This window comes from Lepisosteus oculatus, chromosome 5 (assembly GCF_040954835.1).
Source record: "Lepisosteus oculatus isolate fLepOcu1 chromosome 5, fLepOcu1.hap2, whole genome shotgun sequence".
Classification (NCBI taxonomy): Eukaryota; Metazoa; Chordata; class Actinopteri; order Semionotiformes; family Lepisosteidae; genus Lepisosteus; species Lepisosteus oculatus.
Window position 1 is genome coordinate 12643303 of NC_090700.1, and position 13902 is coordinate 12657204.

The following is a 13902-nucleotide window of genomic DNA, read 5'->3' on the forward strand; positions in this document are numbered from 1 at the left end:
AATTAATTTCACACATGAAAGTCAATATTTTCTTCCTGAATTAAAAGCCTTTAATTTAATCCCATAAGTTAAATTGTTAACACAGAGCACTGGGAAATCAGTGCACTATATACTGTAGCTTCTGGCATCGAGGCTTACTTCATCTTTGTTTCTTAAGGTTACCTATCATTCGCTATTTTAGCGTGTTTCATCAGTCTTTGCCGTTTGTAATATTTAATAACCCTTGCTATGAAGAGAAATGCCACCACTTTGCTTAGAAATATCACTACATAGCCGTAGATGTTGTCCTATCATAAAAACGAAATAATACATTCACAACGCTGTCCTATAAACGTTTTGAAATTTAAGGCAAGGGAGTAGTTCTTCCCACTTCAAAATGTTACCTGAGAGATCAAATTTGCTCGGAATCACAGCTGATGACACTGCACTACCATCTAAAACAATTGGCCAGCGCCAGGGGAGTTTACAAATGTGACTTTCACGGAATAACATTCTGTTTCATATGGTCAAATCGGATGATTTTTAAAAATATATAATGTTGTGTATCGATACTGGAAATGAAAAGCTGCAGCAAAACAGTTTTAACATAAAACTGGCTGTCGACAAAAAGCTAAAGAAAATCTATAAGAAGGGCTAAACACTAAAACGTCTCTAACTCCAGACACTGCTAAACGTATTATAATAGTAGTATACATAATCTATATACCAGCTTCCGAGAAAGGGTTAATTGTGAATTAGTAATGCATGAGAAGTGGGAGGGAGCTGTCCACTAGTAATGCCCCCAATAGACTGGGGAGATATTGTCATGTAAAGAGACCACCGCCTCGCCATTGTCTGCAAAGACTGCCAAGTTTAATATAAACACCACTAGCTGCACAGGCGGAGCAGTGCGCTGTCAAAGAGAGCTCAAGATAGCGGAGACAGTCAGGGAGCAGAAAACGAGGAAAGTGGGTGCGTGCGAGGGAGATAAAAAGAGAGGGAGAGAGAGGGCGCAAGCTGTCAGAACCGAGAAACTGCAACATTTGGACTGCACTCAAGACGTCTCATTCCGACGGTGCGCCACACAAGAAAAGTTGGACTATCCTTTTTATGCCGCGAATTCGCCCGGTTCTTGCCCTTTCCCCATTTGTTGCCAGAACTCGCACTCGCCGGTAAAACTCGCTCGCCAGAGTCTGCTGTGCTGCCTCTCATGTACAAAATGGATTACTCTTACCTGAACACCTACGACTCTTGCATGGCAGCGATGGAAGCCTCGGCCTATGCGGATTTCAACTCCTGCAGCCAAACCAACACTTTCCAGTACAACCCCATCCGGACCAGCTTCGGCGCCAACCCGGGCTGCCCTCCCCTCAGCACCGCCAGCTGCACGCTGGGTGCCTTGAGAGACCACCAGCCCGCTCCTTACTCCACAGGTAAATTTGTCTGTATCATATCTGCTCGCCGCCACAGGCTACAGCAGATAACAAGTATTTTAAACAGGGGTAACCTAATCAAGTCGTATAGCATTATGTATAGAATTATTCTTATACACCTGAAGAAGGCTCCACAGACGAAACGTTATGGTGCTCTTCTTCTCTTTTCAGCATGGAATAAACCTTTGCTTGTTTCTTTGCAGCCTATGCATGATGACGCAGATACCTGCTTGAACATCATTATTTTTATATACTTTATACATCATGTAAACTCAGAACTGTAGAAATATTTTATTATATCTTAAAGAATGCATGACCAAAAGGCCATGTTAAATCGACTAATAAATGAAAACGTTGTAATTGAGGGATATTTAATGGAAAAGATGAAAGGATATTCGTGATTTCTTAATTCGATCACGGAAACGTGATTAGAGCAGCTAAGAATTAGCCGGAAAGAGTTTAGTGTAACAGGGCTTATGAACATACATTTTCCTCACAGAATTGAAGAATTCAACACCCACTGGAGTGTAATGAAAGAAAAGGTGATTATATTTATCTTGAGTGAAGTGTACCCTTCAACGGATAGGTGAACGGGGCACGTGACCTTTGCAGATTAAATGTACTTGTAAATGTCCGGCTTTTAAAAACCTAATATTTCTGATTGTTCGCAAATTCTTAAACCATTTTCTAATATATACAAAATAGTGATTTAAAAGTGTTAATGATCATATAACATATGATGAAAAACGTATTTTCTTGGACTAAACTAAATCGTATTTAAAAATCACCCAATAAGTATATTCATGTTCCTCTAATACAATATAAAAACTCAAGAATCCATAAATAAATAATGTTAAAATCCACTATATCAGTGCTTTCAATTATCAAAACAGTTTTGAGGTAAAAGCAACACAACATCACATTAAAAGTTTTTTTCAGTGCAAGTGATGTGTTGACTTCACAAAAGGCATTCACAAAGGTTAAGAACAGAAGTGTTAAATTCGACACAAAATTGATATTCTCAACGCAATTTAGGTGTTACACTTCAATAAAGCTTTTCTCCATTAAATTATTATTATTTACAGACGCAATGCGGATCTGAAGTTGCAAAGTTGAAACTGGGGCGTGTAACGCCCAATACAATTCTGCAATGGACGTTGATTCATTGTTTTTCAGTTTAAATCTTTTCTGCAATGTATTTTTACTATTAGGCTTTAATACGAGGTTTCTGGAGGGTATGAAAGAAGTATATTACAGTACTATACTTCAATATGGAAATGAATAATGTTGCTGTAGGAGCCGGGGGTACATTCCTGCAAATGTTTACCGAAAACTCCCATTACCAGCTCATTCCAAACAAATTAACTAGTTCTTGTTTAAATGTTGTATATTCTGTCACCGACCGCATGGTCAAAATAGCCTTTCATATCGAAATTATAAGCAATACTACAAAACTACAAACAGGTAAGCCTTCACGTCTGACTCTACACCTACAGTCCTTCAGGCCTATTGAGGAACTTAGCATTGAAGCAGTGGTCCCTCGGCGTCTGCAATTTTTCAATGGAATGTTATTTTTGCATAAAATAATTACTTCTGAAGAGAAAATGTGAACAACGTGGTGAAAACGGCGTCGGTACAATACCACAGAGGCGCCTAGACAGAAGTCCAAATGCTGACTGTTGCATTCGCACTGTAATTCGGGGGAGAAAAACTTCACAAATTCGATGACTTGCACCATTTTCTGTTCTTGAATGTAAAAAAAGCATATGTCTTTTCATTGAATTGTAAGACGTTTTATTGTAGGCCGACGGCAAGATAACGAGTGTTCAAACTGGTATACAATAGTTGGCAATGTTGCAGTGCTCTGAGAGCGGTCGTGACCAACAACTATTCTTAATCTAGAGAAAGCGACATTTTACCGTACATTCCGGTTTGAATAAGGAGATCGTCTACAGTATAACCAAGGATGAGAGGAAAACACTACGTTTAAATACAAGTCTTGTGATGCACATACCAATGTAGACGCATACACTCTACCAGTACTGTTAAGCAATTTATACTAACACAGTGAAAAGAAAATTCAGTAGATGGAAAGAGTAAAAAAAACCGACATTTTACAAACATTACAAACACCACTAAAAATTCCATAATTATAATTGAAAATAGGATGCCAGTAGCTATCGATCCTTTTCATGTTGCTATGTTTTTACATATGAGGAATGGTAGTATTTTAAGATTGTTTGACAAGTTTCGTCCAAGGTTGTGTTCAGTTAGCAGTAGACTGCCACACCAGTGTCACAAGGGCTCGACAGGATGGCTGAGTCGGTGGGCTGACTTCAGGGTTCACCAGCCGACGGTGTGTACATGTTCAACATACAGTCGCGGCAAGCGCTGTGTCGTTTTTTAATTGGGTGCATTGTTTTAATCCATGCAACATTCTTTTTTTCTCCCCAGTGCCCTACAAATTCTTTTCGGACCCTTCGGGGCTGAACGAGAAGCGCAAACAGAGACGCATCCGCACGACCTTCACCAGCTCGCAGCTGAAAGAGCTGGAGAGAGTGTTCGCGGAGACTCACTACCCCGACATCTACACCAGGGAAGAACTGGCTCTGAAAATCGACCTCACTGAAGCTCGAGTCCAGGTGAGGAGCAAATTCCGCAGTAAACCCACCTGTGCAGACCCAGGATTTCATGGATTTAGTAAAGTACGTAGTGAATAACTTCTAAACTGCACGATTAAAGGTAGCGAGAGCTCACTGGTTTACCGAGACGTGTACCTGTTTCCATTTGTGCCCTTCATTTTATATATTTTAAGTGTAAAAAAAACTTTTATGACGCAACAACATTCCTGAATTGTGGAGCAGGTGCACCTTGTAATATGTGATGGGAACAAATGACGGTGAAAGACCTAGAAACCGTTGCTGAATTGTGCAGAGCAAAGGAGAAAAGCAGTGTGAGGACTGCGCAAATACCGCACTGATGGCTCACTTTGCGTTTCCTCGTTTCTGCAGGTTTGGTTCCAGAACAGACGAGCCAAGTTCCGCAAACAGGAGCGGGCCGCCAACTCGAAAGGAAACGGCGGCGCGGCTGGGGGTAACGGAAGCGCAGGAGCCAAGAAGGGCGAGCCCCGGTCCTCGTCCGAGGACGATGAATCGAAGGAGTCGACCTGCAGCCCGACTCCGGACAGCACCGCTTCTCTTCCCAGCTCAGGAAACATGGGGAGCCCTGGGAGCAGCCTGAGCCCCAGCCCGGTCTCCGTGTCAACAGCGGGGGTGGGTTTTGTGAACACCTCCTCGGCAGTCCCCCAGGGCCTCAAATCCCCAGGCTGGCCTAGCATGGGCTCCGCAAGCAGCGGGGGGGTGAACCCCACTGGAGTCCAAGGCTCTGACCTTTTGAAGGCCTGGCAGCCCTCGGACAGCATGGCGGGCCCCTTTGCTGGCGTGCTGTCCACTTTCCATCGGAAGCCCAACACTCTCAAGACAAACCTCTTCTAGAACTCTGCAGAACTCCTTAGTGAGCTGGACTCCTTTAATTTATTTCACCCGGACAGTCACAGAGGGGGAGAATGCGTGTCCGAAATAACCAAACAGTACTACCACCCCGTCTCCTCCAACTGTTATTGCCACAAAAGTGTTTGTAGTTTAGGATACAGGTCGAGAAAAGCCACGGACAGTTCTAGAACTGGACCCCTTGGTGTTTGTTTTTTTTTGTCTCTTATAAGCTGCAGTTTGTCAAGGAAATGCTGGTTCAGGCTCCTTGTATTTCAGTGTGATCCTCGAATTTCTGTCCTTCTGCCTGTGGGGATGGAAGAGACTTATTGGGAACTACTTGGGTCTGCATTATATTAATTCCTGCCGAGTTTGAAATGAACAAACAAAAGAAATGAGGCCCCTAGAATTCTCTGAAAGTGAAAAAAAAAACTGTCCACTGTTAATCAGTAAGCACAGCTCCCCTTCAACATATTCTGGTCAAAGATTTAAATTATGTCAGGCATTGTTTTAGGGAATTTTTATTTCTTTTATTTAACTATTTATGTTTGTAACATTTATTCAGTCCTGTTCTCTGAAACAAGAGAAAGCAATTATTTTTCTCACATACTCAGCATTTGTTTGAATCCTTACCTTTCATACACTGTACTTTCTAGTGATTCATAGATTCACTCTGTGTTACCAATAACTTGCAGGTGGGGTTATGTGCTTTCTAGTGATCAGGACACTGTAAATCCTAAAGCAATAATCCAAAACAATATCTGAAAGAGGAAAAATGGCAATTACTGATTCTTGCTCCACTAGCACTGACAGCAGTGGAGTCCTCAAGAACAGCACATTTAGTCTTCTATAAAACTGTAACGTGGGAGAGAACTCGGTTTCCTTAGTTTTAATTTAATAAATTATGTGACCCAATAACATTAAAAAAATAAGAGCAGAATAATTTATTGAACAAAACCATATGTGACCTTTAGTTAGTCATATCTTTTTTAATATAGTTATAAAATATTGTAACTTAAATATTTGTAAATAGAATATAAATATTAGATAGTGAGGTTTTAAGTTGCAGTAACAATTCTGACATTCCAAAGACAATTTATATAAGCTTGCAGTTTGACAGAAGGCTTTTTTTCCTTGGCTCTCCAATTTAGTCCTTTAATGAGTAACCTTTCCAAACAATATAATGCTTCCTGTACTCTGTTGACAGAGCATCTTGTATTTAACTCTTTGTGAAAGTAATGATTAACACTACTAGTGTTCTATTGGAAGTGACTGGTGAGAAGGCAAGCAATTCTCATCTTTTTCTCACGGCCAAAATTTTCTTATGGTGACTGTTGTATGTCGTCAAGGTGACTTTGATGGTACTTTCCTAATCTGGTATTCCCAAAATTAAATACACAGGGCTCAAATGGACATTTTACTCCAGCAGATCACCTTTACACGTTGACAGCTAAGGTCACTGGGAGGAAAGACAAGTAAGCCAGGGGGAAAAAATCAACTCTTAAAACTCAGCAATTAAAACTACTGTTTTGGGTGATGTCATTTAGATGTCGGACACATGTTATTAACGTCCAAGTACTTTGTGCTTTCAAAGTTTTTCCAAATGTGCAGTACCAAGAGAAGAATGATATAGAGGCGCGTGTCATCTTGGCCAAAGTGCCTAAACGAAGGCCAGGCTTGAGGACTGAAGGCTGTTCCTTAAAACGGTTTCAACTTCATCAACATCTAAGCTTTTCAAGTGACTGGGGGGGAAAAAAGTCTTCTGAAGAGAAAACTGGAAATGTAGGTGATATAAGATTTGCTTTCTATTGCTGGATGTAAATGCTTTTCAGTTACAATGTCTAGAACCAGGGACAGTCAGGGCTGAAGGACGAGACTCTGTTTGGTGAAAATGCACTGCCATCGGCGCTCCTTCATTCTGCATAAAGGATGGATGTTGCTTTGCGCTGAATTTGAGGTGTTTCTGACTGTACTGTGGTTTACATTTGTTTAAAGAAGAGTCTATATTAGTAGAAGATGGTAGACTTTAAACACTGTATAGCTGCTAATAAGACCCAGAACTCAAAATCCTACTTGCTTAAACATTGTATATTTTTTCTAATGTGTGATAAATGTTACATTATCATAAAATATTAAATACTCTTCCCTTTCTTTGGTGGTCATAATATTTAGATTTTTTTTAACTGCAAAATACACAATCCTGATCAAACAACTACGTGATTACTAACGTACCAACTTAAACCCCACACAGTCTGTCGAATACTGATTCATAAACCATTTTCAGCAGTTAAATGTTAAAACTTAGTTTTATTGGTTGAAAAAGGAGTGCTTACAGTCAACCCAAAATATTAATTTAAGAAGACAAGATCTCTAAGTTAGCAAATACAAACATTTTCAACACAGCCAAAATAAGGTCTGAAATGTATTTAAAAGTTTAGAAATTAGAACTTTAAATTAAGACAAAAAAAGATAGTTGCTTCTATATAACAGCCACATTTATGAAGAGAAAAAAACACATGGAAGTTGGAGGCTTTAAAAAAAGGTAGCTATTGCGGTGGTTGATTTCCAATTTCTGGAAACGCCTATTGTACAGAATGCAAAACAGATCTTTTGTTACTACATGTTATATTTGGTAAAGTAACACACTAGACCCAACAAAATACTCAGACAGCTGTGTTTTCACGAACATCATCACATTTACAAAGCAACAGACAATGGCAGAAGTATGACAAGGAAAAAAAAAAGGCAGAAAAACTGTGATGCATAGATTCTGTACTCAAATAGTAACTGGAGAATTCAGCCTCGGTTTTCACTCTTCACTCTTTTTCCATTAAAATGAATGAAAACTATGTACAAGACCATCAGGAACTAAAATATAAAACATCCAAGGCTTGGAAGAATTGCAAAGGCAGAATGAAAATGTAAATGCCCTCAGAACTTTATCACAAACACAAAACACAAGCCAATTTAACTTGGCGAATACGACACTGCTTTGAAGAGCGAATCAGTAAGGACGGTTATTTAGTGTGAGGTATCAATGGTCTCAATCGTTTTCCTATTGTAGATACAAGACAAGTTTAAAAAGGGCTGTCTCTTTACACGACTCGCAACAAAGCAGTCATGTTAATGAAGGGAGCTGGCAGTGTCACAAAGCATCTGCTCATGGAGGTCAGACATGGAGAGCATCTGAGACTAGAATCCTAGCAAAGAGAAGCCTGGTACAAAAATTTCAGTGAGACCCATGCAGTTCTGCAGCCTTCCAATGGTCATGCCATCAAAGATCCCTGTTTAACTGCCCCAAATACTGATCACGTCAGTCATTAAGGAAATTCTGTCATGGATATGGCCTGTCACACAGCTTCATTGTAAGGACTTGAAATGGCTTTCAGATACAACCTTTTGAAAGGCACATAAATGTAATAATTTCAGTATTCACCAACTGAGAAAGGAAAACACATGTAAGGTCTGCTGAGGTGAGACTTCCACCAGTACAGAAATTTCAGATCTCAATAGATGGCTCATTTGTGAACAACGTTCTAAACACATGGAACAAAATACAGTCTACACCTTCTTGTTTTCATTTAAATGTACTTTGTACAGTGCTCCTATTTTATAAAACAGCAGCATAGAGAATTAGAGACAAGGGAGGTAAGGCTTAAGAATGAATATTTCCAGTGTGTCTCCTGACAAGAAGAGAACTTGATAAAGGTGTGCAGAAAATAGACAGGTGCTGGTACCAGTCATCTGAGAACTCAAACAATACAGTACAAGAGAAAAAAAAGCCATGGGACACCAGGAGACCTCCAGGAGGTTTAGAGGTATTAACACTTTGCTGCTTTTCTCCCAGTGAGGCAGTCTCATTTTCTGCCATTTGCATTTATTCTTTACTGCATTGATAAGTGTGTGGTAAATACACAAACAACCTTTCTGCTACCAATTAAGAAATGAAAAGGTTTTATTCGGATCACAGATAACATTAGGGAAATCTGGAACTTTTAAATGTATCTCTTTGTACAGTACATGCACATCACTAATATAGTTAACCACTAAACAAAAACAACGAATTCTTTAAGAAAGTCAGATACATCACTCATTTTTGGCAATTCCTGACCAATTCTCTGGAGACCTTGTAACCAGTCTCTAACTGCACAACCCAGATATGACGAGATATGGGGCGAGATATGACCCAGAGGTGAAACTGAGAAAAATGAAGTTCTTTGATAGACCACAATATAAAAATAAAAAGGATAGTGTTTGAAATGCTGAACCTACTGTCATGCTTTCTAATTACATCATTATTAGCCGTGTTGTAGATTTCCCTTTACCGAATAATGTATTCAAACATTTCAATCCTGCTTTGGAGATGTATCAAGATTTTCCCTCTAGATCACAGCTATGGATTTTAAATCTAGCAGCTCCCTCTAGTGGAAACACTTAGAATGTTTTTTTTTTACTACAAGCCTGAGAGAGCCTGTAGTTCTCCCTGGTTACATGTAGATACTTACCTATTGTGTACTGGGATATCATGGTGCAATTATCAGCCCATGCATTAACCTCGCTCAATATAGTTTTCGACAACAGCAGAACCAGGAGAATAAAGACCTACAATCTGAAGCCCATAAAGCAAAGACTGTCCAAATCTTGTCAATCTATTTGGCACCCTAAGCATATTACAACTGTTCCCATTGATTGTAAAGCTGCAGATAATCAAACGTCCCCATCTGTCCTCTGCGTATCTTCAAAATATAAGTAGTTACTTGTGAGCTATTGGAGTTACATCATTCTAATCCTTAAAACAGTTAAATCTGACACAGTGATACTCGGTCACACAGTATCGTGTTTTAGATTCAGCACCCTATATTTGGGTTAGGTAGGTAGACTAGATCAGCGGGCACAAGATATCAGCCCAATGTATTCTAGTCGGGCGTTCTGCGATGTCCCAGATTCTGTGAGACAAACGACATACGCTGGGTAAGGACAGAAGGACAGAAGACATAAGGTGGCCTTCAATCAGCGGATTTTGCCCATTCAGCTTTCAGACAGGCCAGGATCAGGTCACCTGAGATTCAGTCTCACATCTCCCACACATGGAAAGTAACAAAGCAGGAGAGCTAACGCTACTCGGGTTGCAAGAAAACTCAAGGTGTGTCACTGGTGCTAATTTGGTTTAAAATCTTTCCCTTTCCCACAAAACAGGAAAATAATACAGAGATGGTCTGTCTTCTGCATTTGGTACAGTTCTCTGAAACAGAGGCTGATTTTATTACCTTAAAGAAGTCCTGATAAGATGGTTTTTAAACCCCCCAGAAAATATGAAGAGGGGGTGCATGTAGTGGTGTTGGATTAAAGGGCACATTTTAAATAAAGGTCATATTAATAACAACGTTTTAGGGACATAGATTTAAAAAAAGGTTTTCTCAATATTAACATTGTTCATGAAAAGAACTACAGTGCAATTCCTGGGCAGAAGGCCCAGTGCTGACAGGACTATTTCTGCTGCTGCTTCAGGCTCTCCAGCAGGATCTTCTTATGGGCGGGGTCGAGAACTCCCGCCTCCTCCAAGTCCTCCTCCGTGATGTCACTGCCAAGAAACGGGATTGGATGATGAGCCATCAGTTTTGTCCTTCCCCTTAATTAACCAACAAGGATGGTGTGAAGGGTAACCAAGGAGAGTGGATTAGGGCCAGGCTAAAATCACAATCACAGATAACTTACACCACTTCTTCCTACAAATGAAACAGCATCACGGATGCCCACGTGCTTTATTTGTGCTTTTCAGGATGAAATTCAAAAGACTGTTTTTTTTACCATTTATCCTGAAATTGTGGTACACTGTCCCCATTTTTCTGCATAGCGAGAAGGGTGGAGGGCCTGCAAGCTGACTCTCTTAAACCTTCACTGCACACCAGTCCTCGGAGTCCAGGGGCGTGACACCGAACGGCCACTGTGGCATCTCACCTGAGGAACTCCAGGTCGTCCCAGCCGTTGTGCAGCAGCCCTTCCTCGTAGCGCTCCAGGCCCAGCCTCTGCAGCCACTCGCCCACGCTGGACTCCACGGAGAGACTGGAGCTGCTGCTGCCCCCCTGCCAGCAACCCTGAGCACAGCGAGGGCCTTTCAGTTTTCACTCTCTGTTTCCCCAGCTGCAGACAGCACCCCGGGTTCCGCACTGAACCCAGGGCCCTGGTGCCGCGAGGCAGCAGGGCTCACCACTGCATCACCGTGCTGCCGCCTTCAAACCGCAATCAACCCCAAGCATGCTGGGGTAACACCCCTAACCCCAAGTGTATTAGGTTCAACGATATGGCTTAGTAGTTTGTTTCAGAAGTTATCTCCTGTTTTGAATTGACACCCCCCTAGTTCTGAAGACTATATGGGTTTTGAATGTTTCCTGCACGTCTTCCAAAATTTCTGCATTGCAGATTCAGAACGCATGCATGTGTGTGGCTAGCTTACGCCATGATTATAAAGGATAGCAGGTCTCTTGTTTCGCAAGTGTCAAAAACAAACCATAGAACAGAACAAATGTTCTGGCCAATGTGTGAACAGATCAACAGCATCAAAGCAACAAAAGCAATGCCCCATGCCTGGCTGACCAGAGAGAAATGGATCGTGAATGGTGGTATATTATACTCTTGAGAAATAGCAAATGTTATTCCATTGGCTTGACAACAGTACTATGCCAATCGATATCCATGGGCTAAGCCCTCATCCCTCACACAGCCCTTACCTCCTCAGGAAGGTCCTCGGCGATGCTCTCATGGATAGATCGGGGCGGGAAGGTTCGGCAGGAGTCCGGCAGCCCCATACCCCGGAGAGGAGGACCCACGGCCTTGTGTGGGACAGGAGGGTTGCGATCTCGACCAGGCTGGTACTCCACCTCGCTCAGAGTCTTGGCCATCTGGAGGACAGAGCAGGACTGGTCGTCCAAGCCACTAGCCCCCCCTCCTCTTCTGAATGGGGCGCTGGCCAGGGAGGGAGAGGGGTCCAGGCCGAAAGTACTCACTGAGCCACTGGGGACTGCAGGGGGGTACCCGGGGGAGTGCAAAGGCTTAGTGTGAGCTGGAATCTTAATGTCCGCCAAGTCTGGATAGAGGTTTCTCGTCTTGATGTCCTTGCTTGATGCGTAGAAAGGATTCTCCGTCATTTCCACGGCGCCTTTCGGGAGAGGTGGGGGTGGGAAGTCTGGTGGAGGCCGATTCAGCGTGCCACCGAGTGCCCCGTGAGTCCCATCTTCCTCCGAGGACCCCTCTTCACTTACAGGGCGGGGGGGTCGTCCAGATGTCTGCCTGCGCGGCTGGATTGATCCACCACAGGGGGGCTTAACCTTGCCTGAGGTGGCTCCTTTGGAGCCGGTGGGTGGAAGGGCAGAGCCAGGTGTCAGCTCCGGCGATAGAGCAGCTGATTGATTGGGCACACCTTCCAGGATGTAGTAAGCAGGGTTATTATAGCTGTTCCTACTGTTGGAAGGGTCTGCTTCAACAGAGTCCTGCTTTGTCCTGAAATTCAACAAGGTCAAACGAAAGAGCTGGTCATGACGACAACCACCCAATCGACAGAAATTTAAACTGTCTGGCCTTTCAGAGTTAAAAACAAAAGGTTCGAAATTCTTACACAGGATAAGTTTGAAACTTTGATCTTGGAATGAACGATGCTATTTAGCTTTTAATTAAGCAGTTGCAATAAGTGCTATACTGGAACACCATTTGGTTGCTTTCCATTCTTACAACAGCTAGTGTCTAATCTTGGTCATGCAACAGCCTCATGTACAATGAATTACAACACAGACATGAATAGGGGACACTAGGAAGCAAGGCTGTCCACAGACCTCGTCTGTGTGGCCTCCTCTTTGGGGGTGGAGGGTAGGGGGAAACTGGGACGTCCTGCTGCGTGAGAGGGGTTCCTCTCATTCTCCTCATTCACCTTCCCCAGCGGCTCGTTCGGCTGGTGTTTGCGCACTGACTGTCTGCAACAGGACAAGCAGGGGCTGAGAAAGGGCTCTCCATCCCTGCCAGGTCCCCGACTTGGGGGCAGTACATGTTTCCAGCTCTAATTTTCATCATCTTCTGTATTAGGAGCTTTCCCTTTTACATTCATTGAGGTGGGAAGTGATCATCAGAGATGTAACCCACTGTCTCCATCACAGCCAGGGATTAAGATAAAAGACAAAGCCTTTCACAGTTATGAAGGCAGCACGTGAAAGGCACTGAGTGCAGTGAAAGGGGGTTTCAGAATTAAATTATGAATTATCATCAGGTACCGAGAGCTCCCTGTCCCACTATTCCTTCCCACAAAAAAAACAGAAATGAAAGCCTGTTGCTCCCAGTTTCTTTATGCTTTCACTCCAGGTCAATAAAGTTGGGATCCAGATCCTGCACACCTTTCTTTTCCAATACATGCAAGTTCCTGGCTCACCAAATCTAAATATTTACTGGACTCACTGAAACATAAAGAGATCATCTTAATCACAAACATGATAGCACTTCAGCTGAATAACAGCATGTTTGATGAAGCAGAGGGCTAAGACTCACTTGACTAATCTGATGCTCTTACGCTGACCAAACCTGACAAAACCAGCATATCTGACACAAGAGATGACTGTGTATGTTATGTTTTTTATTGGTGATAAAGACCAGAAAAGATCAGATTTAGAGAGATGCCTACTTCACATAATCATGACTTCCCCGGGAACTGGACTGCTTGCCCTTCAGACCTCCTGTTTCGTCTTTATCAACACTGATCCACTCTGTAGAAATAAAGCACAGTGCTAGTCAACCTGACTTTCTGGGTCAGACAGCAGTTTTACTAATTTAATTAGGGAATGTATTAAGCATTACCAGAATTAATATTAATAATGATAAGGTATTTCAATAAATAAAATCACAGTTAATAATTAGATCAGCAGCTCCCAGCGTGATCCTTATGAAAGAAAAATGTAATGAGGAACCTAATTTAAGGCTATAATTGTTATTGCGTCAACCTAATATCCTGTCTTTGAAGTCAG

General features: G+C 42.1%; 2 protein-coding genes across 3 annotated transcripts in view; one reads left to right on the forward strand and one right to left on the reverse strand.

The window, feature by feature from the left end:
• The first annotated feature begins 800 nt into the window (after window positions 1–800).
• phox2a (paired like homeobox 2A) lies at window positions 801–7040 on the forward strand. The gene is made up of 3 exons (XM_006627843.3): window positions 801–1412; window positions 3867–4054; window positions 4424–7040. The coding sequence occupies exons 1-3, from the start codon at window positions 1190–1192 to the stop codon at window positions 4904–4906; spliced, it is 894 nt and encodes a 297-aa protein (XP_006627906.1). The 5' UTR covers window positions 801–1189; the 3' UTR covers window positions 4907–7040.
• A 147-nt stretch (window positions 7041–7187) lies between these two features.
• inppl1a (inositol polyphosphate phosphatase-like 1a) overlaps window positions 7188–13902 on the reverse strand; it is a 51289-nt gene continuing 44574 nt past the window's right edge. Inside the window, exons 24-28 of one of the 2 annotated variants that reach the window (XM_069190120.1) lie at window positions 13563–13644; window positions 12727–12864; window positions 11629–12397; window positions 10859–10995; window positions 7188–10481 (exon numbers count right to left, since the gene is read on the reverse strand). In XM_069190120.1, coding sequence (XP_069046221.1) covers window positions 10388–10481; window positions 10859–10995; window positions 11629–12397; window positions 12727–12864; window positions 13563–13644 — 1220 coding nt within the window. In that variant the 3' untranslated portion in view covers window positions 7188–10387. The remainder of the gene's footprint in view (window positions 10482–10858; window positions 10996–11628; window positions 12398–12726; window positions 12865–13562; window positions 13645–13902) is intronic. The other variant, XM_069190121.1, reaches the window with a different exon arrangement.